The sequence below is a fragment of the Pelodiscus sinensis genome, chromosome 5 (assembly GCF_049634645.1).
Source record: "Pelodiscus sinensis isolate JC-2024 chromosome 5, ASM4963464v1, whole genome shotgun sequence".
NCBI classification, from domain to species: Eukaryota; Metazoa; Chordata; order Testudines; family Trionychidae; genus Pelodiscus; species Pelodiscus sinensis.
Window position 1 is genome coordinate 110,129,867 of NC_134715.1, and position 21,558 is coordinate 110,151,424.

The following is a 21,558-nucleotide window of genomic DNA, read 5'->3' on the forward strand; positions in this document are numbered from 1 at the left end:
AATAAAAAGTGAAATACCTCTGTAGAGGAAACAATGGAAGATCAATGTCCTATATGGTAAAAATAGATTTGTTACATTGTGCTGGCCTGAAATGTATTATAAGGACTGAATTCATTCTCATTTATAGCTTTTCACAATAATAGTTTTTGAAGGCTTATTTGAAGAAAAAAGTGAAAAACTGAAAAGCTATAGAATATGGATTTGATAAGGGCAAAGATTTATTGCAAATAAAACTTCCTAGGCTGGCAGAACATTAATAACATTCTACAATTATTGTTTTCTCCCTTGCTTAGTGTCCTTGGCACCGTGGAAAAATTGTACAAGAAATCTGAGGCACTACTCAAGAATCAGAATCCTATGCATCACTTTCACAGACTAAATGTCATTTTAGAAAGGTTTTATGTTACTATTCTACTTTTTAAATGTTTGCAAAATCACAATGGGCTCTAAATGGAAATAAGATTTTTTTTTAATGAAGTGATCTACTAATAACTGACCACAAAGCAAAACAGCCAGTTACAATAGCTATTTGTTTTGTAATATCTTCTTTTGTATTATGAAGCTTCGTTATTCCATTAACAAGTACCCATTTTGTTCAGTCTCTTTTACATCAATTAAAATCTCTTTGCATTATCCATTAAAACAAATAGACAACTTCTCATTCCATTTCAGCTTACATCTATGTTACAAGCCAGGGGCGAGTCCCCTTCTCATGTATACACCCTCATGCCAGGTCTCATTGAGCTAGCACAAATGTATGTAGCAGTGTAGTTGTGGTTGCACTGCAGTAAATACACAGCTGAGCTGTGCTGACTACAAACCTGCTTGAAACTTGTGAGTATATACTTGGCAGGGCTTGACTGTGCCTTAACTGCTGCTCCCTAAACATCAATGTTCTTGCACTAGTACATATACATGGGCATGGGAATCCCATCTCTAGTTCATAGAGAGAGCCATAGATAGCTGGTAACGCCTGATGTGCGTAATGTTAATAAAAAGCTTCCCCTTCAAATTCCTTCCTCCTGAATTCTTGAGAGGAAAAGTAGTTTTTGTAGTATTTATAGTTAAGGTTGCTATTAAGAAAAATACTGACACACAAACCGCCTCAGTGGTTGAGAGTGGAGCTAGTTGGAAAATCACTTCCACCAACCCCTGGAAAATTTCAGTTTCTGGGTAGAAAATCCAAAATAAAAATTTTTTATTCAGAATTTGAGTACCCTGTTTTCTCTTTCTCATTCAGGGAGTAATAGGTTTCCTGCCTGGGCTATGTCTTTCAGGATACCCCATGGTGTGTCTCCTCTTGCTAGACAAATGGCTGCAGTGCATTATGGGCAATGCTGTCTTTTTGGGGAAACCTGGCCCATACAGAAGAAAACAGCCATGAGACACCCAGCATACAGCACTCTGACAGTATCCCGAATTATTATTTTTTGTGGGAGGGACTGGGTTGGGTGGTCAGTTTTTGATTAAAGGTCACAATTTTACGCAGAAAGCTTCCAGTTTTCACTCCCCCCCCCCCCCCCCCCCCCCCCCCCCAAAAAACCTCATTTTCCATTCAGAAAGAAAGGAAAATGACAGCTGGCTCCAAAGTGGAAAGATGTGGGCTCTGATTTTGATGAAGAATCAAAGCACTTGGAGAGGCACCATGAGGGTCTGATGATGAAAGGTGCTGAGCGCACTGCCCCGCTCCAGCAAAACTTGTGAAAATACATATGTGAGCACAAGTAGCCCTACTGAATTCTGAGCAGCCTGCTCATCATCTTTCAGCATCAAATCCCTGATTAAGATGAATGAAATCACCAGAGTTAGGCAGAGGGGGAATTCTATTCTAAGGTTCTTATCCCTACGTTATTTCCAGAATTAGGACATAAGACGTTTTAGGAACAGAGGTAGCAAAAGGGCCATTTTGCTTTTATGAGTAATCCTGTTTTCTTAGGGTTTTTTTCTGCCATATCCTAAATATTTCCATTCTTTCTTCAAAGGCAAATCCAGATTTCCCTTGATACAGTTTCTTTAATCTGCCTTTCCCAGAAACCCTTCTTTTGAAGTACTTTCCCCTGGGTTTTCCATCTGCTCCTAGTTATAAATAATGGCAATATTCAGTGTTGTGATCAAAGTTCAGAGACAGTCAAAGATTATTATGGAAGAAAAGTTAAATGGAAAATCTACTAAAGCAGTAATTTTTCATGATGTCTCAGGTAGCTCCATATATTCTATTCTTTCAGCTGATTTTCTCCTTGACTGAGTGTCAGTCTCTTTGGGTATGTCTACACTGCACAGTTATTTCGAAATAAGCTATTCTGGAATAGTTTTTCCAAAATAGCTAATTTTGAAATAGCATACCTACACTGCAGGGAAGCCTCAAAATTAGTCTGAGGCAGGCTTCCCTAATGTAGACATGCTATCTTGATTTAGAACCCTGTCACATAAAAAGTCATATATGACTCCTGCAGCTCATCAGGCCTGGGATGGAAGTTTCCATCCTTGAAGTACATCGCCTGAAACCCTGCAAGCGCAAAAAGCAGCTGGCCCTTCTTAGCTTTAACCCATGCATTTGAGCTGGGAAACTACTAAGCAGTAAACATAAGAATGATAAGAATGGTGTTGAGCCAGTATATGCACACCGGGTAAACAACTGTAGTATAACTAGTGTAGGGAATCCCGTGCCCGGTGAGTCTCACCAGTGACCTAGACCTCAAAGGGTGCCGTAGATTCCCCCAGCTGGAACCACGTCCACTATAGCCTGGTGCAAGGTGACAGAAATGGGACTCCCTGCAGACTTGAGGGGGCATGTGCATTTCTAAGTGCCTGTTACCCTCTTATGCATTGTTCTGCCTGTGCTTATTGATGTCACTTTGCAGTAGCTGTGTAACCATTTGGCGGTATTAACCCTGTAATAGTAGTGATGTAGTGAGATTAATAAAATCAACTATCCCTAATTGACTCTGTTGTGAAGTGAATCAATAATCCTGTTTGGCCATGGCCCTCTGAGTTGACAAACCCCAGGAGGCACTGGGGAGGAATAACTTAGAATGGCCATAGTGAGGGGCTATTTCAAAATAGCAGCAGTGGAGCATCTGCACGTGCCTTATTTTGAAATAGGCCTATTCTGAAATAGCTTATTCCTTGTGCAGTGATGTTTACAGAAGTCAGAATAAGGCACCTGTTATTTTGAATTCATTTCAAAATAACGGAATTGCTGTGTAGATGCCCACATTATTTCAAAATAATGCTAGTTACCTCGAAGTAACAGTGTAGTGTAGACACACCTTTATATATCTGTCTTAGTAGACAAAATCTAATATTGAACTAAGAAGACTTGAGTTTGGTATGCAAGGGTTTCATTTTCTTTTAAAATTATACATCTAGGAAATGTTATGGACAATGGTATAAATCCTTGATTATCTTAATAGAGATTAAGATGGCCTTGATAGCCTTCACATCCCTATCTAGCTCCTTGCCAATATAGGATTCCTTCATAGAGCAGTCTCTGTGCAGATTGTTCCCTCAAATGCCTTGCCTAGTGGGACATCTCTCTTGTGACACTATTACAATCTGATAGACTTCATTCTTAGGATTTTCTGTTCCCCAATAGGCATCTTACATAGTCTTTTGCTAAATTTCACTCCATTATTACCAATCATCACTTTGTTTCCTCACATGAATTTAGACAATTCTGCCATTGCATTGGTCCACAAATAAACATCTAAAAATTGCCAGACTGGATCAGTCCTGAGATCCACCTGGTCCAATATCTTCTCTCTGACAATGGCCAGCACCAGATGCTTCAGAAGAAGGTATAGGAACTATGCAATAGGTGTATGTTATAATCAGGAATACTGACCAGCACCTGGTGACTAAGGGGTTAGCTGATGTACCTAGCCAAGGTGTTGGGGAGTCAGCCAATCACAATGCAGGTAGGAAATTCAAACAGGAAAAGAAGGGTTTCTCTCTCTCTCTCTCTTCTTTGTTTGAGATTGAGCAGTTTCTCCCAGGCATTAAGAGAGATGGGAGATGCTTCTCTCTCTAGGAACAGACTTCTTAAAATGTGTAAGTAGGGAAAAGTTTTAGATAGCCCATCAGGGTTTATTGTTTTCCTTGTTTGGGGGTTTGGAAATAATGTTTGAGCTTGCTAATTGTTTTTTTTTTCTCTTTTGTAACTAAGCCTTCAGCCCAGGGGCCTTCCCTGAGTATCTATAGCAATGGGTGGCTCTTTCCATCTAGCCAATTTACTATGCTTGCAACTGTAGTTTTGTTTTGATAATAAAAGATAGTTTCTTTTTTCTAATTAACCAGTATTGGTTGATTTTTTTGTGTCCTGAAAGGCCCATCTGTGTATATCTACATGCCTCTGACTGAGGGATCAGCTACCAGACACTGCAGCTTGTTTTTTTTCTTTTATTTTACAAGCTCTTTTGGGGAAAAGAGCTTGTGGTACCCCAGGGTTATTTTGGGGTTCAAAAACACTTGATGGCAGCGGATCCCCAAAATCTAGGTATTAGGATTTTGTGGGGGGAAGTTTTTGTATCTGAACCTGTAGAAGCAAGGTTTTGGAGTGCTCTTGCAGGTTCCCAACTTCTGCATTCATCGTGCCAGGGTGGGGAACAGCCTTGATAGCATATGTGGGTAATCTGCTCTCCACATAGTCTCAGCCTGGTTTCTAATAGTTAAAGATTACCTTAATCCCTGACATGTGCAATTTTAATAATCCTTCCAAAGTATTTATTAACATTAGTGATGATACCTCTGAATACTCTCCTTATCCATATAAACATCTAATCCCTTTTTTAATCTTACTACGGTCCTGACTTCAGTGATTTCCTGTGCAATGAGATTTTCATTGATAGCTCAGATAGTGATGAGTGTCATATAAGTTCTAAACAAATAATCAGACTGGTGTTGAAAGGAAAACATGTTTATTCATGTTCTGTTGGTTTATTTCTTCAAGTGCAATGTAATGAAGAAATCTTCCATTTTATGTGATGATATTCCTATTTTATTCTTTAAAGTAATCTTTAAAGAATTTCATTGAAACTACAGTAAAATGCCTTTAAAATAGTGTACCTGCCTGTAACAAATATATTTTAATAGCTGCAATGTTTAATAGTCATAGACTGTCAGTTCATAATGGCTTATGTAATACAGTATGAAATTATGAGCCTTATTACTAGGGATAGTCCAAGTTTAAAGTAGCATGTGAGCATTTTTCTAACTCTTGGTGAATGTCATGCATGCATAATGCTGTTTAAATGTTGTAATAAAATCATAATGTTAAATTAAGGCAGATTTCTTATTCACTCTGCCAGTGAGTTATAAATAAACTTGGAAGTGCAGGTTAGATTAAAAGGTTTTCAATTAATATGCTGCTCTGTTTTTTTCTCCTTTTTACAAAAAAAGACAAAAAGAAAATGTAATCCCTTACACATTTTACTGTATTTTAAATGGAGAATTAGGAAATGATTGAGAAAATCAAAACAAGCTTTACTGAGTTGTAGAGAGGAATGCTGTTTTATTGATGGCTTCTTTTTCCCTTTAACAATTTTAGCTCAGAGAGATTGAATAGTGACCCTGTACTTCTACTCTTTAAACCATTTCTTTTAGAAAAGAATGTTTTCTGAATGCAAAAAAATCTACAATATTAAATAATAGTATGTATTTCTGTTTTAATAATGCAAAAATATGCTGTCTTAGTTAGTGCTGTGCTCTTGTGTTAAGATAGATAATAATAAATAAATATTTATAGCACATAGCCAGATCTCGACTCCAAGGTAAACCAAGGATAAGGATTATGATGAATTGTGTTTTTGTGCCCTCTACTGGATTGCATTAGAACTGCTCAAATATATATGGACAGTCAATACGGATAGGGCAAAATTTCCTTTAGCTAAGAGAGGTTTAGGATGACTTCTGGACCCCATTGATGTCACTGCGAATGTTAATGTTTTGAGGAAGGAGGAACTAAGGTACACTCATAAAGCCAGTGAAGTTTGGAATGGTATCAGCATACAGCAAAGTGGTAACCATGAAATGTTGGTCACCTACCAATTTGCTACAGTATTATCTTGATTTTACATATGGTGCGTAGATTATGATTGAGTCCAGTGTCTAAATTCAAATCCAAAGTTCCCTGTTCTGAGTGCTGTGCTCTGATGACTAGAAATAAAGAAAATACATTTGGAGAAGTAGAATGTTTCCAAAGCATTGGAGTTTTTTTTATCATTTTTGGGGGTATTGAATGTGATATAGCCAGTCTGAATGATTTTTGAACAAGTAGATACAACGAAGATGCCATGAGCAGCCATCTATAACTATATCTCCCATGTAACACTGTACTGCTTCCTAAAGCTGACCAGTGATCTGGTGATTAGGTTTTATTGCAACTGTTTTGACTCTGTTAATATTGAGTCACTTGGTAGTTTGTAATATTAAAGGAAAACAAAACCATGTGATACATTTGACCAATCCCAACCCCCCTCTCAGCTTCCCTCCCCACTCTTTTTCACTTGTGCTCAGTTAGTGTTTCCAGGTGTCCGGTTTTGAACTGGACAATCCAGTATTTGAGCTTTCTGTTCAGGAAACAAATTGAGAAAATATAAATGTCTGGTATTTTCTAAATAAGATGTAATGTAGATTGTGATGTAATGTCAAGTGTGTCCGGTATTTTTGTTGAAACCATCTGGCAACCTTATGCTCAGTTGATTTTTTTTGTTTTATATTAACTTTTCCTCTCCTCACTCCCCTATCTCCCTGCACACAGAGACTGAATTCAAATAGGGTTGTCAGGTGTCCGGTTTTCACCCAGACTGTCTGTTATTTGGGTTCCCCGTCTGGTTAAAAAAAAACCCAGAAAATACCAGACATGTGAAATGTCCAGTATTTCCTGTTTCCCTCTGACAGATGCCCGGCAGGATAATTTTCCCCTGCCGCATCTGGCAAGGGCGGGAGAATGAGGAGTACGGGCCATTTAAAGGCATAGTGCCTTTTTTCCCCCCCTTAACAACTTTGGTCATCTCCTCCCTCCCTTTTTCTCCCCCACCCTGCTTTTTTTTCCTCTACAGAACTTTTTCCTGGTGGGTTTTTTGTGGGGGAGAGGGATGTTTGGTATGTTTTGTTAAACCATCTGGCAACCCTATGCTCAAATCACTGGCTAAACTGAAATGGAATAAATATTACAATGCCCACTTTATAAAGTTATCTCAAAAGGCACAGCTTGCTCCCTCAGCATTATTTTTTATCTTGGCTTCATTAAAGGGACATCTTATTCATGTTTTGTTTGCCTCTGTTTGTAGGAATCTCTCTGGCCCTACTTATTTGGAGTAATTGTTGTTCCTTCACTGGTCCAAGCTGGGATTTTACCCTTCCTTCCTGAGAGTCCTCACTACCTCCTACTTGAAAAGCAAGACAGAAATGGAGCAGAAAAAGGTACAGGGTATTATCATTTGTCATGTAGTATTAAAGTTTGTATTAGAGATGCTCACTGGCAAGTAATTTTGAACATCTTGTTTTCTGTAGCTTTAAAGCAAAATACTATCATATTTGTTTTTTCCCTTCACCGTTTTTTGTGTAAGTGAAATAGCTGCTGACTTGATTGATAACTGAAGACCTCTAATTCTCCACCAAACATATAGCATGGACAATGATGGTGAAAGTTTTCCCATATTGCCCTGTCACTGTGTCTCACCCTTTACCTGGCAGGATATATCTTTACAGTCACTGCCTAGGCTCTCAACCAACACTGCTAACGGGAATTAAGTCTGATGCAGGGCCTTGTCTAGTAGTAGCTGGATTGAATATATGCATTTAGGTAATTGTATAGTTGCTAGATGGCAGGTCTACTACAAATCTTGGCCATATTTATTTAAGGGTGAAAAGCTTCACTCTACCTTCTTATCACTTCCTGGAATAATCCAGCTGCGCACACCAAAATCATCATCCTTACTTGCACATAAACAAAACCTGCATGTGGGTGGCCTGTGATCAGAAGAAGTGTGCCTAACACTGGGCCAGATCAATGCTAAGATTTATAATAGTAGTTTTAAGAGGGGAGGGAAGACTATTAGCTGGACAGATAAATTTGAAAATCTAACATATGGTTATAGCATAGCTGGATGGCATATGCAAGTATGTAGAACATCTGTCCTTGCCTTAGGCAGAAGCTCTAGACAAATGGAAGGAGCTTGCAGACTGTGGATTCTTGCAGGGACTGAAGGAAATATACATTATTTGCCATTATATAAGGTGGCTTATACTATTGTTATCTTTTTCCAGCAGTACCAATTAATTTAAAAATACCATTGATAACTATGAAAACTGTACTGAACAAAGCTTTGTGTGTACTTTTGCATCATAAATTAATCTATGACTTAGGGTTAATTATTTAACAGTGCATTTTTTACATATTTCAGTTTTAAATGCAGAATTGTCAGATGACATAATTTTGATACATCTGAGGGAAGGAATCCCAGTCCTTCAGCTCAGAACTGCAGCTTTGTTGCTGTCAGATATTTGGTCATTTGTGAAATGTCTTTCAAGTGGATTTTTTCATTCCTTTTCGCTTGGTCAAACTCTTACTATAAGTCAGCACACATAGAAATAACAAACCACTCCACTAGATAGAAAAATGATCAACATACTGACTATACTTTCAGGGTGTGATTGAACCCCTCTTCCCCCCTCTCCCCCCATGCTTTAGAAAATGGACTTGTGGACACAGACATGCCTAACTCAAAGGTGCTTTGGACAAATTGTCTCATGTAACCTATCAATCTTCATGTCATAATCTGCTGGATCTGTTTATCTTATTTTGGTTTATGTATCATTCTTGTATACATTAGACGTATGGAGTATGGAATGTTTTATGGTTTATAATGTGCCAAAGAAAGCCATCAAGGGTGTTTCCAATACTGGGATGCCTGAATGTCTGGCCAGTCATATGCAGATAACCTTTTGTCCTTAAGTCTGAGGTGTGATTGGTCTTAGGAAGTCACATGACCTCACTAACTGGTAGGGACTAGCCAGGTGACTTCCCATGCAAAACTGGGAACCTTTAAAACAGTCAGAAACTAGAAGGTCCTTGTCTTTGGCTGAGGCACTCCCAAGAAAGGGATCCAAAGACCCCAGAGTGAGGAACTGCCCTGGTTTGAGGAATTAGCTGGAAAAGGAACCATTTTAGGGTGAGTTTGTCAAGAGCTTGTACTGAGGTTTTAGTGTTAAATTAGCTGAGCATTTTGTGCTAGTTTAAGTTTATAATCTACTTTGCTCTGCCTCTTCTCACTTATTACCACTTAAATCCTATTGCTTGTACTTAATAAAATCACTTTTATTTACTATCAAGCCCAGTGTAAATAACTGTTGGGAGCAACCAGTGTGTACGTTCCCCCTTTCAGTGTCAAAGGGGGCTTACCTCAGTAATTCCTTTGAGATTCTGATCCCATTTGGGGAGCGGTATCCCAGGAAGCTGGGCCGAAAACTGCATTCTCCTTGGACCGGAAGAGTTTGTGTCTGTACTGCTTCTTGGAGGTGGTGGGGGTGGGGGCGGGCAGTAATCTCAGCTTGGTGCCTGGGTTGGGGAGCTGGCCCAACAGGTTAGAGCAGTGAGAAACTTCAGGGAGCAGGAAGGTGAGTGGCAGTAGCCTTGTCAGCACTTCGGGAGGCAGCCCCAGGGGTTCTTCTGTACTGCACCATGTCACACAGGGATCATTTCTATAGTTTGTAATTAGAGATGTACAGGTTATAGTAGTTCATTTACAATAAACATAGAAACTTACTTTGTTTCTGGCACACACACTATTCAATACTCTGTTCCATTCTGCATAAATTACCTTATACCATCCTTGTCGCTTTGTACCCAGCTACCTTGCAGTAGTGTTATTAGGTGACATGACTAACATCTGTTATATGTTGCTCATTCTCTTGCATCCTCTCTCCAGGGGGAGACAGGTACATGCAGTGGAGTGTTTTGTTTTAGTAGGATGGTGATGGTAAGATGTACATATGTTGTGTAAATAATTTTAGGTTTTATTATTGGTGTTTTGTTTTAATTCACACTTCTCCCACCTGAACAAAAGTCTCTCCATTTCCTTCCATGCATTCTTATAAGCAGTGAACACATGCAACAAATACATATTGATAAAAACAAAGCACAAAGTGCAAACCAAACAGGACAACTCTCAGGTTCCTATACAGCTCCCTGGCCTGGTTTCTGGTGAGCACAAGCTCCTGAAGCTGAAATTCATCCCTGTGTAGTGGGTGAGCACAAGAGCCATATATAATGTTAGCCTTATTTTGAATAGGTAAATGGTGCATGGGTCTGGGGTTAACAGTCCATCCCGAGAGACAGCAAGGTGCTGACTTTAAACAGGCTGTACTGCACCTTATCAAATCCCATCTATTTGTTCGATCCCTGCCTCTGGTTGGGAATTAAACCCTGAACTTACAGGCCACTCCCTGGTTTGTCAAGGCCTGCTTTCCAGGACACTCTTGGGATAGGATACAGCAGAACTTTTGAGGCTTATTCCAGACTGTGTCTTGAAGACCTGACAAACATGCAGCTATGCTACAAAATATTCTGCGAGTGATGCATGGAAAAAAGTCTGCGAGGAGCTGCAGAGAAAAATGAACATTGGACAAAATAGCCTGCTGGCATGGTAAAAAAAAAAAAGCGGGAGCTTAAACTCTAGAAGTTTTGTGGGCTCAGACAGCATTATTCAATAGGGGGAGCCTTTCACTGATGGGCATTATGTGAAGAGATGAATGCTAAAAATTGGTTATGAACTATTTGAGTTTTGCAACAAGGGCAAAATCTTACAGAAAATTCAAGACATGCCATTATTGCCAAAAACAGTTCATGACAGAGTTGTGAAAATAGCCCATCAAATCAACAAGGAACAAATGCAAAAACTGAATACAGCTAGGGTTTCCAGCTGTCCATTATTCACCTGGACAGTCTGGTATTTGCGGGCTCTGTCCCGTTTAAAAGGGAAAAAAAAAACAGGAAATACTGGATAGGTGAAATGTCCAGTATTTCCTGTTTGCTTTGGATGGAAGCCCGGTGGAGACAGTTTTCCCCTGCCGCGTCTCGTGGGAGCGGGGGAGTGAGGAGCGTAGCAGAGTCATAGTGAAGGGGGGCAGGAGGGGGTACTTGCCGGGCACCATGCTAGGGGAGTGCCGGATTGGGGTGGGAACAGAGCACAAGCTGCTCTGGCCCACGTGACCAGCAGATACACGGGAGCTGGCCACGTGATGTCCCCTTCAATACCAGCCGTGGCCAACCCATGGATCGCAAGCCGCATGCTGCTCTTGCCCCCCAAAAGTGCGATTCGCAAAGCTGCTCCTGTGCCCCCCACCAAATGGCCCCTGCCGGCTTGCCCCCAGCCCTCGGCTTCCCTGTGCTTACTGGATTGGAGCTGTGGGGTTTTAAAAATGGTGCCCAAGATGGCAGCTGTCTTAAAGGGGCAACCTTTAAGCTGCTCAACAATTCTGTTCTGGGGGGCTTTTTTTGCTTTTTCTTTTTTGTTTGTTTTACAACTTTGGTCTCCACCTTTTTTTGGGGGGGGGGGGAAGGTTCGGTATTTTTTGTTAAACCATCTGGCAACCCTAAATACATATACTTATTTTTGTTTGCTTTGGATGAGACAACAGACATATGTGACGTTAATCAGTTGTGTATCCTGGAATGTCATATTTGTGGAAGTGCTGTGCATGAACAAATGATTATGATATTACCAATGAAAACTCAAACAAAAGGCAAGGAAATCCTTAAGACTGTGATGGATTTTATAAATAAGAAAGAAATACCATTAGATAATCTTCTGTGTGTATGTATGTATGGACGGTTCACCTAGCATGGTCAGCAAATACAGGAGATTCCTTACTCTTTTGTCAGAACAGCTGAACAGCCCGCTTTTGAACTTTTATTGCATTGAACATCAGGAGGCACTTTGTGTGCAATCTTGTGGAACTAAACTCAGAAATATAATGGGACTGGTAATTCTCATTGTCAACTGGATTCTTGCCTGAGCCCTTAATCCCTGTCAATTTCAGTCACTGGTCGAGGAAATATATTCCGAATACCCCCATCTAGTGCATAGCAATGTTCGCTGGTTATCTCACGGTAAAGTTCTGTCTCATTTTGCTGCTTGCATTAATGAGATTAAGTCACTTTTGCATATGAAGGGTGTGAAACACCCCAAGCTTTCAGACTGAGATTATTTGCTCAAGTTTTACTATCTTGTCAACATTACTGGTCATTTTTGAATGAGTTAAACCTTAAGCTGTAAGGGCAAGGAAATACAATCCTGACTATGCAGCAGGCAGTGTTTGGATTTGAGTCAGTTTTGACTGTCTTTGTCAAAGATATTGAGACGGGCAGACTGGCACATTTCAAAAGATAATGAATGTTTCGTGTTTTGTATCAAAGAGCCTTGAGTTGCAGCAGCTTGCCGGGTTTATTTCTGAATTCCTGATGGCATTCGTGTCTCGTTTCGTTGACTTTCGCAAACTCAGCGGATTTGATAGTCATTCCAGGCATCTGTCAGCGATTTTGGAAATGGAAATAGCAGATTTCAAGGAGTCTGATATCTGGGTGGAAAAATTCATCGAGACAATGTGCAGAATTGGCAAAGCTGCACTAATGGGCTGACATGAAGAAATTGGATCATGATGATGATGATCTGATTCTGCAAAGTTGGAAAGAACTTCCTGTCACATACAACACCTTGCAGAATCTCAGCTTGGCCTTAGTTTCAGTGTTTGGCTCCACCTATATGTGTGAGCAGGCTTTCTCTCATTTGAATCACATCAAAGGTATCTTGCCCTCAAGATTGACAGAAGATAGCCTGAATGTGTGCATGAAGCTGAATTTGACCAGTTATGATGTAAACTTCAAAAAAAGTGTGAAAAGATGCAACAGCAGAAGTCCCATTAAATAAAATGTGAGTTCAGTGTTTTAATTTATGCTATTATTAATCATCATGTCAGTTATAATATTAAGTTGTATATTTTCAGTCATGCAAATAGGCATTCTACAAATAGCCTTTGTTGACCACTTGTTCTGAATTTTGATGTAGTTTGGCTCTTGGATGTGAAAAAGTTGCCGACCCCTGCACTAATCTGATGTATGCATCAAGTGCCAGCAATGCCCCTCTGCCATGTGAATTGGCCAAATCAAACAGTCTCTACATATGAGCACAAGAAAAGTAATGTGTAGTAGAAGTAACACTTTAAGCTGCCTGGACATTCAGTAATGGATTTAAAAGTCCCCATCCTTCTACAAAGGAATTTCAAAACCTGATTACAAAGAGACAGCTGAACTGGATTTTCATTTGCAAATTCAGTACTCTCAATTTAGGATTGAATAAGGATCTTAACTGGTTAACACACTACAAAGGCAATTTTCCTTCTCTTGAACTCCACATTTCCACATCAACTGTGGTGAATGAGCCACTTCCATCCTGACTTGATTAGCCTCATTTACAGAAGTACCCTCTGCCCACTCCAACTCATCTGATTAAGTGGCTTTTACCCATGAAAGCTTATGCCCTAATAAATCTGTTGATCTCTAAGGTGCCACAGGGTTCCTCATTGTTTTTACAGATACAGACTAATACAGCTACCTCTCTGAGATTGAATAAAATCTATCAGAGATTTGGCAAAATAGGCTCTTTAAAAAGGCTTTAAAATAATTCACCTGCCTTGTACCTAAGGCCAGTGACCACTGCCTATAGAAGCTCTATAGGTTTTGTCACATATTTAGTATGTGTGTTCTGAGAATGACTTGATTGCAGGTCTGTAAAGGGGGTAACTGGTTAACCGGTTACCTAGTAAGCATTGCCTTACCAGCATGCTTACCGGGGTAACTGGTTACCTGGCACCCAGCCCGGTTGGAGCAGTTCCCCACCCATGGTGTGATGCAGCGGGCATTTAAATGGAATTTTACATCCGTATTTGCTAATCCAGAGGCATAGGAAGTAGCTGGCAAACTGGAGGAAGATTTCAGAGTAGCAGGAAAACCTATCATCATGAAAGCAATATTGCCAGCACCTGATTACCAGTGATTTAGTAGTTGAAATGAGTTTTAGCAACCAACTTACTGGAAATTACTTTCATGTATAAGAAAAGTGATAACAAGCAGTCTTAAAACTGCTCTTCTAAATTTAGATGCATTTTTGAAACAAATATTATACTACTAAAGTTTTCAAACGACTTCTTCGATGTAAGAGGACAGTAGTAGTTCTGGACCTGACTCACTTTTAAATCAAACAGTACTCTGGTCATCTTAAGACCAGAAAAGCCCATGAAAGCTCATGATACCGTCTATATGTTTTGTTAGTCTGTACAGGCTAAACTTAAAAAACAACAAATAGTCTGGTAGCACTTTATAGACTAACTCGGCTACCCCTCTGAAGCAATCTCAAGGTATGTTCTAGGAAAGAGAAGGCCATACTTCTTTGGAATCTTTTTGGAATCTCTGTCTTCTATGAACAGAGGAAAATAATTTTGTTCTTTAGGATGTGATTTCCAAATGGGACTCGGAGATTTTGGGTAATAACTCCTTCAGATCCTCTGTAGTTTTAATTCACGCTTCAGGGTTTTAATGCTAAATACCCTGACATTTGGTAGCTTGGACAAACAATTGCAGATGCAAAACAAGTAAGCAGAATTTTAGGAGCCATTTGGAAAGTGTGATCCATATAGTTTGTGTGTAAATCAACATGAAGCATGTTTAATTAAAGCATGCTATGTTATACTTCTGTACAGTAAGTATTGTTATCTAGCAATTCCTTTAGCAGTATCCATATGTCTTGTTGGGACTATAGTAGGAACTTAAATATGGAAAGAAAAGTGTCCTTGAATACCTGTTCAGAATTGGTTAGAATGAAAGAAAGAAAAAGAGATGGCTTGTAGGCAAAGCAGACATGTGGGCACATGGATCCAGCATCATCAAGAGAGTGGAGGGGATTGGAAGAAGTGACAAAAAGAGACCAGGACAAATAAGTAAGGTGGGCTAGGGTTATGCAAAGCCAAAGTCAGGAAGCTTGAACTGGATATACTGGAGGAGCTTCAAACAATGGAAGGAATCCAAGGAGAGCAAGCATGACCTGGTCAGAACAGCAGTGAAGGATGACGATCTTTGTGTCAGCTTTTTCTGAAAGTAAGAGAGGACAATACAGGACTCAGAGTCATAGAATACTAGAAATGGAAGGGACCTTGAGAGTTCAACAAATCTAGTCTCCTGTTCTCACGGCAGGACCAAGCACTGTCTAGATCAGTGTTTTTCAACCTTTTTTTTTTAAAGTACTCCTTTAAAAAAATAAGTACCCCCCAATACCTATAGTTTTCAGACCACAAACATTTTTTCTACCATTGCAGCACATTTGTTTAAACAACTTAATCGTAGCCAGGCAGGTGATGAAATTGTTGGGTATAAAAAGTACAAAAATAATAAAGCACTGTAAAACTTAAAACAAACATTCAGTTTTCTCCAAATTTCAGTTGTGTTAACATACCCCCAGAGTTCTCTTGAGTACCCCTGAGGGTACTCCTACCACTGGTTGAAATACACTGGTCTAGATCATCCCTGATAGATGTTTATCCAATCTGCTCTTAAATATTTCTAGTGATGGAGATTCCACAACCTCTACACTGCATTGCACAGCCAGGCTCAGTAGTTGAAAAAGCTACTGGGGGGAAGCTGTTCTAGATTTGATTTTAACAAATAGGGAGGAACTGGTTGAGAATTTGAAAGTGGAAGGAATCTTGGATGAAAGTGATCATAAAATCATAGAGTTCATGATTCTAAGGTATGGTAGAAGAGAGAACAGCAAATTAGAGACAGTGGTTTGCAGGAAGGCAGATTTTGGTAAGCTCAGGGAGCTGGTAGGTAAGGTCCCATGGGAAGCAAGACTGAGGGGAAAAAACAACTGAAGAGAGTTGGCAGTTTTTCAAAGGGACATTATTAAGGGCCCAAATCCAAGCTATTCCACTGTGTAGGAAAGATAGAAAATATGGCAAAAGACCACGTTGGCTTAATCAGGAGATGTTGCATGATCTAAAAATAAAAAGGAATCCTATAAAAAATGGAAAGTAGGACAAATTTTACAAAGGATGAATATAGGCAAACAATACAGAAATGCAGGGGCAAGATTATAAAGGCAAAGGCACAAAACTAGCTCAAACTAGTTACAGGCATAAAGGGAAACAAGAAGACATTCTATAAATATGTTAGAAGCAAGAGGAAGACTAAGGACAAGGTAGGCCCCTTGCTCAATGAGGAGGGAGAAACAGTAACAGGAAACTTGCAAATGGCAGAGATGCGTAATGACTTCTTTGTTTCGGTCTTTGCTGAGAAGTCTGATGAAGGAATGCCTACCATAAAGAATGCTACTGGGAAGAGGGTAGATTTAGAAGATAAAATAAAAAAAGAACAATTTAAAAATCACTTAGAAGCTAGATGTCTGCAAGTCACCAGGGCCTGATGAAATGCATCCTAGAATACTCAAGTAGCTGATAGAGGAGGTATCTGAGCCTTTAGCTATCATCATGGAAGACAGGAGAGATTCCAGAAGACTGGAAAAGGGCAAATATAGTGCCCACGTATAAAAAGGGAAATAAGAACAACCCAGGAAACTACAGACCAGTCAGTTTAACTTCTGTGCCAGGAAAGATAATGGAGCACATAATTAAGGAAATCATGTGCAAACACTTGGAAGATAATAAGGTGATAGGGAACAGACAGCATAAATTTGTAAACAACAAATCATGTCAAACCAATCTGATAGCTTTCTTTGATAGGATAACGAGTCTTATGGATAAGAGAGAAGCAGTGGACGTGGTATACTTAGACTTTAGTAAGGCATTTCATATAATCTCGCATGATATTCTTATCAAGAAACTAAGCAAATACAATTTAGATGGGGCTACCATAAGGTGGATGCATAACTGGCTGGATAACCATTCTCAGAGCGTAATTATTAACCATTCACAATCCTGCTGGAAAGGTATAACAAGTGTGGTTCCTCAGGGGGTCTGTTTTGGGACTGGTTCTCTTCAATATCTTCATCAATGATTTAGATATCAACATAGAGAGTATGCTTATTAAGTTTGTAGATGACACCAAGCTGGGAGGGGTTGCAACTGCTTTGGAGGATAGGGTCATAATTCAAAATGATCTGAACAAATAGAAAATAGTCTGAGGTAAACAGGATAAAGTTTAATAAGGACAAATGCAAAGTGCTCCACTCAGGAAGGAACAATCAGTTTCACACATACAGAATGGGAAGCAACTTTCTAGGAAGGAGTATGGCAGAAAGGGATCTAGGGGTTATAGTGGACCACAAGCTAAATATGAGTCAACAGTGTGATGCTGTTGCAAAAAAAGCAAACCTGATTCTAGGATGCATTAACAGGAGTGTTGTGAGCAAGACATGAGAAGTCATTCTTCTGCTCTATCTGCACTGATTAGGCCTCAGTTGGAGTATTGTGTCCGGTTCTGGGCACCACATTTCAAGAAAGATGTGGAGAAATTGGAGACGATCCAGAGCAACAAAAATGTTTAAAGGTCTAGAGAAAATGACCTATGAAGGAAGACTGAAAGAAATGGGCTTGTTTAGTTTGGAAAAGAGAAGATTGAGGGGGGACATGATAGCGGTTTTCAGGTATCTAAAAGGGTGGCATGAGGAGGAGGAGGAAAATTGTTCTTTCTGGCCTCTCAGGATAGAACAAGAAGCAATGGCTTTAAACTGTAGCAAGAGAGGTTTAGGTTGGACATTAGGAAAAAGTTCCTAACTGTGAGGGTGATTAAAAACTGGAATAAATTGCATAGGGAGGCTGTGGAATCTCCATCTCTGGAGATATTTAAGAGTAGGTTAGATAAATGTCTATCAGGGATGGTCTAGACAGTGTTTGATCCTGCCATGAGGACAGGGGACTGGACTCGACCTCTCCAGTCCTAGTATTCTATGATTCTATATTCTTGCTACCATCCATACACAGCTCTCTCTGACTCAGGTCACCTGGCCCTCAGCTCCCAGATCCTATGATCCTCATTGACATTCAGATCCCTATCCAGGTCTGGTCATTTTGCAATATGGATGCAACTCGAGCTGTGGGACCATGTCAAAGGCTTGCATAGTGCAGTATGGATGTGTTAATATGATTTTGAGATACAGATCCAAAATTATAAACCTGGATTTACAACACAGTACTGCTGTTAGGGGGCGCCCCTGTGCCCGCCCCCCTTCTCCCACCTTGCCTCAGTGCCCCAACTGACTGTCTTCACTTAGCCCATCGCCAGGCCAACTGCAGTCCGTACTGGGTGCTCATCACTGGCACCCTCCTCACCCGGCCCGCCTACCGTTTCCCCACTGCTCCAGTCTCTAGTCGGCGTTGGCGTTCTCCTCTCCGCTCATGTCACCGCCACAACACATTCACCACTGTGGCGGGGGACACCGTGGAGGGAGAAGTGGGGACCCGGACCCGCCCCCACTCACGGGCCCCAGCCCAGGGCCCTAAGGACTCGGATCTATGGGGATCCGGTCTGGTTGGTGGGGCGAGCCACCTAAACTCGCCAACCACACCGGGTTTCGCCTTGGGTTACTTCCCTTCTCCTCAAAAGCCCCCCTGTTGCGGAGCTCACCTTCCCTTTCGTGTACAGGATTGCTGGAGGGGGAGCAACGGTTCCTGGCCAGGGCTGGCCTCTTCCTCCTGCGCTCGGACCTCCCTCTGAGCTTGGACCTCCCTCTCCCCTCGCGTCTGGGTGGCTGCATTTTAAATTGCCACTTCGCCCCATTCGCCCTATCTCCGGCGGGGGCTGTGCCGGAGGCTTGCCCCGGCTCTTCCAAATGCCAGTGTCCCCAAATGACGTCCCTGGTCTGGGACGCCGCGCACCTCCGCTCCTTTCTTGGAGGCGGGGCCTTTCCCCGCTCCCTCCGTCCACCCCGGGGCATCCCTGATGTCACCCCTCCTGACGTCAGCCCGGGGCAACGTTCGAGCGGCCTAGAAGCAGGCCACGCATGGACGAACCTCCCCACCGCGGCAACCGAACATCGCTTGCTCAGCAGCGGGGAAGGTGGCCAGCGGGGGAGCCCCGTCACAACTGCGAACACACAAATATGGACTTGAAACACCGAGGGTAAGTCTAAACTACACGAAAAAGCTTCTTTCAAAAGAGAGAGTCTAGACAGCCACTACTTTTTTCGAAAATGCTATCTGCTTTTTTTGAAAGAGAGAACCAAGGCAATCTGGATGCTCTCTTTTGAAAAAGCCATGTTTGTGTTCAAGAACGCTTTTTTTCAAAAGAGCTCTTTTTTTTAAAAAAAAAAAAAGGCGTTCTTCCTCGTAAAATGAGGTTTATCGGTTTCGAAAAAACTGCTTCATTCTTTCGATTTAATTTCTAAAGAATGCAGTGGCAGTCTAGATTCAAGTGATTTTTTTTCCCGAAAAAAGCCACTTTTTTCGAAAAAACCCTGTAGTCTAGACATAGCCCGAGTCCGCATGCCTAGATCTCACATGTGAGGGTTTACAATACAGTATAGATATATGCAGGGAGACCAAGAAAGGCATGGCTTCCATTAAATATGTATGTGTGTGAAATAATGTAATGTTACTAAGGACTATTCTCTATTTTAAAAGTGACTATAGCAACATGTCTGAATCATTTGACTTTTAGATTTCATCCCTGAGATCTGCACAGAATATATTAATATCAGGAATATGTGAGCTTGTCTTATGACCAAATCCTTTTTTCTTCGAGATAAAAACATCCTATATAACTACAATATATTTTATTCTAATTTAGGGCTCGTCAGAGAAACACAAAAAAGTATCTCTGAAAGAAGTGCAGTTTTTAAGGTAGATGAGTGTATTAGTCTTTATAAAATAAAGCTATTTTAAAGCTCAGAGCATGGGGAAGAGGAATGTTAATTATTGTGCGGGTTGGATCTCCCTGGTCTGGTCCCAGATGAGGGAATTTGCCGGATCAGGGGAGATCCCCTGCCACTGGCCTCCCAAGACTTCCCCCTCCCTCCTGCTGACCCCACTCCAGCCCTGCTGCTACAAAGACTTGGTGCTTGGCTCCGGCCCATTTCTACCAGCTGGCTTGGGGTCTCTGGGAACAGGGCTCCCCAGCTGCTGTGGTTCTGCTTCTGTCTTGCCTGGCTGGGGCTTCCCAGGGACGGGGCTCCATGGCTGCCCCACTGGGTCAAAGCTCCATGACTGCCCTGCTGCTGCTGCACTCGGCTAGGGTTCTGTAGCTGCACCACTACTGCCACAGTGGGATGGGGTTCCATGGCTGCCCCTCTGTGCCACACCCAGAGGGGGCTCACCGGTCCCCATGATGGGGCTCTCCTGCCTCTGGACTCCCGACTGGCTCTCACTCCCAGGCTCCAGGACTCTCTGGTCATCCTGCCAAACCATGGATGTTGATCGACAAGAGAGTCCTGAATTTAGGAGGTTCAACCTGTATAACAGAAGTGCATCAGGATATTGTTGACAATGAGTTCCACAAATTCTACCTTTCTTTGTTTTTGCCTTTCCTTCAACCTGTATTTAAATTGGCTAAGCTGCCATGAGTAACTAGACAGAGGTCCCAATCCTCTTCTCCCATACATTAGTGTAAATGAAGAGTGGCACTGTGAGCATAAGAAAGGAGAGGGCAAATAGAGGCAGAAAGAACAGGGTGTGATAGAAAGGGAAGTCAGGATTGATCTGACAGATAAACAACCAGAGAAGAGGGAAGCACCGGGCAATGAGCCATCTGTTGGATTTCTCTTGATAATACTAGGGGTGTTGGCATATAGTCATTGAAATGATTAACTGATAAACCTGGGTTATAAGTTAGTCCAAACAATGACACACACACACACACCCTTGCTGCCTCTGTATCAGCTTTTAAGCTGGCTCCCCGCATGTGCCGGTGCCTACCCACAGAGGCAGCAGAGTGGGGCGTGGAGGGGAAGGCAGGATACAGAGAGAGCAGCACAGGTTGATGGGGGGGCTCCCCAGGAGTGGAATTATATAATATACAACTCCCCAGTAGGGATGATATATTGACCACCTAATCAGGACAGTGAAAGTGACTATGAAATGCAAAGAGAGATTAGAGAGGCTATCAAAATAAAAAAAATAGTGGGGGGTTTCAGCTATCCCCATATTGACTGGGTACACGTCACCTTAGAATGGGAGAGATCTTGGAGTTATTGTGGATAGTTCTCTGAAAACATCCACTCAGTGTGCAGCGGCAGTCAAAAAAGCAAATAGAATGTTAGGAATAATTAAAAAAGGGATAGAGAATAAAACAGAAAATACCGTATGGCCTCTATATAAACCATGGTACAGCCACATCTTGAATACTGTGTACAGATGTGGTCGCCTCATCTCAAAAAAGATATATTGGCATTGGAAAAGGTTCAGAAAAGGGCAACAAAAATTATTAGGGGTTTGGAACGAGTCTCGTATGAAGAGAGATTAAAAAGACTTGGACTTTTCAGCTTAGAAAAGAGGAGACTAAGGGGGGATATGATAGAGGTCTCTAAAATCATGACTGGTGTGGAAAAAGTGAAT

General features: G+C 41.2%; 1 protein-coding gene across 4 annotated transcripts in view; it reads left to right on the forward strand.

The window, feature by feature from the left end:
• SLC2A9 (solute carrier family 2 member 9) overlaps positions 1 to 21,558 on the forward strand; it is a 182,865-nt gene that overhangs the window by 63,013 nt on the left and 98,294 nt on the right. For all 4 annotated transcript variants that reach the window (XM_075930736.1, XM_075930735.1, XM_006128181.4 and 1 more), the window contains one exon: positions 7,290 to 7,422. In XM_075930736.1, the coding sequence (XP_075786851.1) occupies positions 7,290 to 7,422 (133 nt within the window). The remainder of the gene's footprint in view (positions 1 to 7,289; positions 7,423 to 21,558) is intronic.